Source organism: Sinocyclocheilus rhinocerous, unplaced genomic scaffold (genome assembly GCF_001515625.1).
Source record: "Sinocyclocheilus rhinocerous isolate Xijiao unplaced genomic scaffold, SAMN03320098_v1.1 scaffold102, whole genome shotgun sequence".
Taxonomy (NCBI): Eukaryota; Metazoa; Chordata; class Actinopteri; order Cypriniformes; family Cyprinidae; genus Sinocyclocheilus; species Sinocyclocheilus rhinocerous.
The window spans coordinates 336,581-339,545 of NW_015627239.1; the positions used below are offsets into that span (position 1 = coordinate 336,581).

General features: G+C 36.6%; 1 protein-coding gene across 1 annotated transcript in view; it reads right to left on the bottom strand.

Moving 5' to 3' along the window:
* The window catches only part of LOC107724086 (phosphatidylinositol 4-phosphate 5-kinase type-1 gamma-like), a 43,827-nt gene that overhangs the window by 20,729 nt on the left and 20,133 nt on the right, over window positions 1–2,965 (bottom strand). Inside the window, exons 2-3 of the mRNA XM_016532869.1 lie at window positions 2,019–2,050; window positions 476–568 (exon numbers count right to left, since the gene is read on the bottom strand). Of these exons, the coding sequence (XP_016388355.1) occupies window positions 476–568; window positions 2,019–2,050 (125 nt within the window). The remainder of the gene's footprint in view (window positions 1–475; window positions 569–2,018; window positions 2,051–2,965) is intronic.

Sequence of the window (2,965 nt, forward strand, 5' to 3'; positions counted from 1 at the left end):
TATATAAAAAAATTTTCCTTCATAATAAACCAATTTATTGGCTAATATTTGGAGTATTTTTGGATTACCACCACTAATAACTAAAATTTCAGGTTCCCTTTGTGACAGTAACAACTTTGTCAATAAACAATACACAGTAATGTTTTAATTTACTGAAACTAATGTGTATAATGATTGTTCATTTTAAGTCTAGCAATTTTAATGTCTCATTAGCTGTCCATGAATCAAGTTATATCATATATATGTGTATATACAGTATGCAATGAAGATAAAAAAGCTGTTTTCAAAATCCTAAAACTGTCTGAATGATTTCCAAGATTAAAAAAAAAACCAGATGTCCAACATGGACGCTTTTGGACCACACTGTATATATCAGCAGCCTGAAGTAAAAGATGACTGAAATTGTGATTGAAATTGACAAAATTGAGAAATGAGATCGAGACACCGTGAAGCTGATGTGTGACTGAAGACGAACCTTCTTGTAGGTGGTTTCGCCGGATGCATCGACCCGCCTGTGACCGATCTTCTTCTCAGGGCCAGAGCTGGAGTGACACGAGGAAGATGGCATCTGAGAGGAAGAAAAATCACAAACGAGATCTCATTTACATATTTCTCATAGACAGCAAAGAGTTTAAATGGAGATTTGATCATCCAAGTGATCTGAGCTGCTACAGTATCTACATGCATTCTGTAGCTCTATGCTATTAATGTATGATTAATTTTTTGTCTATTTTTAGGAGAAACATTTAAGACAAAGTTGACACTTCAGTTCATAGTTCTCCCCATTATGAACATTTGCTGAAAATGTACTCGCTCTCAGGCCATCCAAGATGTAGATGAGTTTGTTTCTTCATCAGGTTTGTAGAAATGTAGCATTGCATCAGTGTCTCAGCAACGGATGCTCTGCAGTGAATGGGTGCCGTCAGAATGAGAGTCCAAACAGCTGATAAAAACATCACAGTAATCCACAAGTAATCCACACCACTCCAGTCCATCAGTTAACAACTGGAGAAGACAAAAGCTGCGTAATAAATCTATCATTAAGGTGTTTTTAACTTTGAACCATCCCTTCTGGCTAAAATATGAGTCCATAATCCATAATAACGCTTCCTCCAGTGAAAAAGTCCATCTCCTGTTGTCTCTCACATCAAAATCCAGCCGCATATTAGTTTAGAGCTGTTTTGGACTGTTGTAAATGCTGCTTGATCTGTGCAGATTTCTCTCCTGATTCAGACCAGACCACTTTTTCACTGGAGGAAGCATTATTATACAGTTTAAACCTCTTAAAGGTCCACTGAAGTGCCTTGAAACATGCAGCGTTATTCTATGTGTAGACATAATTTCAACTGAAACAGGAAGATGGGGCAGGACATATCGAGCAGCCCCGCCCCCTTTTTTAAATAGCCAATAGCGTTTTGTTTGATGATGTCATCAAAATCGTTGATCCATATTGGCAGAAGTGAGAGACTGTAAGTTTTTAATGCTTTTATCTTGTAAAAGCGAATTTTGTCATTTTTTTGGAGCACACAAGCTTAGATAACCTTAAGGATAACATATTCATACAAAAAGCCAAAAAAACTTTAATTTTGATTTCATGGGGACTTTAATGCTGGATTTGTTTCAGCTTTTGTCTTCTCCAGATGTTAACTGATGGACTGGAGTGGTGTGGATTACTTGTGGATTATTGTGATGTTTTTATCAGCTGTTTGGACTCTCATTCTGACGGCACCCATTCACTGCAGAGCATCCATTGCTGAGACACTGATGCAATGCTACATTTCTCCAAACCTGATGAAGAAACACACTCATCCTAATCTTGGATGGCCGATGTAAATTTTCAGCAAATTTTCATTTTTGCGTGAACTATTCCTTTAAATCTCAATTTCTGAAACCTCAGATCAATAATATTTTCCAAACACTTTACACACACACATTTAACTCTTCTCAAGACTGCTTTAAGTAACACTGGAGTTGTATGACCGAAATTAATGATATACAGATAATAAATGATGCTTCACCTCGGTTATGTAGGTCTTCTTAAGAGCAGCGTCTGAAATGACAGAGGAAGAAAGAGAAATTATGACAAAAGCATATTATTTAAAAAAATGTCTTAATAAATGTCGTTAATAAAACAATAAAAGAAAAACCTAATAACTGTGAGCAAGTGCAAAAATGAGCATGCAATGAATGCAACATACTACAGTAGTATGCAACGGTGCTGTCACATGACCTCATTAAGTTGCACATCTGATTCATTGAAATAAATGTGGTCATTTCACATTTTTATGCAGTTTTCTATAAAAATGTCTTATGGCAGTCTGATTAAATAAAGAATCAAGAAAGAGATGTGGAAAATCATGCTTTGTATTACTTCCAGTTCAGTTGTCACACAGGAAGCTGAAGGTCAAGTCGAGTGCATTGCATCGTGGGATACATTAACACACTGCAAAACTAGTATGAAGAGTGTGTTAATCTGAACACACACTGGTTAATGTGTGAATAACAATTCAAGGACAAACGGCGGGAGTCTGCAGCTCTGTGCTGCCTTGCAGTCATTTCACACTGTGTTTTTCTTGCACATGTTTCTGTGTCACTGAATTCAAGGGGAGGGGGCGGAGCTACAGACAAGTAAACCTGTCAATCATTCCTCTGCACGTGCCGGCGCGGAATTAAGGCAAGATAACAGAACGCAAATGAGACCTGATCTGCTTTACACCCGAGAGGAGCGAGACTATTTAATAACGGGGAATTAGAGCAGCAATGCAGCACTGTAAAAAGTCTTAATTTCATCCTGGGACGCAGATGAGTCTCATCAACACATGTCCAGGTCATAGTTTTAGCACACAATCAAAAGAAATTAAATAAAAATATATATTTTGTATGAAGAAAATGAAGCTTATTTTTTAAATTAAGCAATATATGTTTGTGTATAAATTAAAAATTATATTTTGCATGAAAATAATGT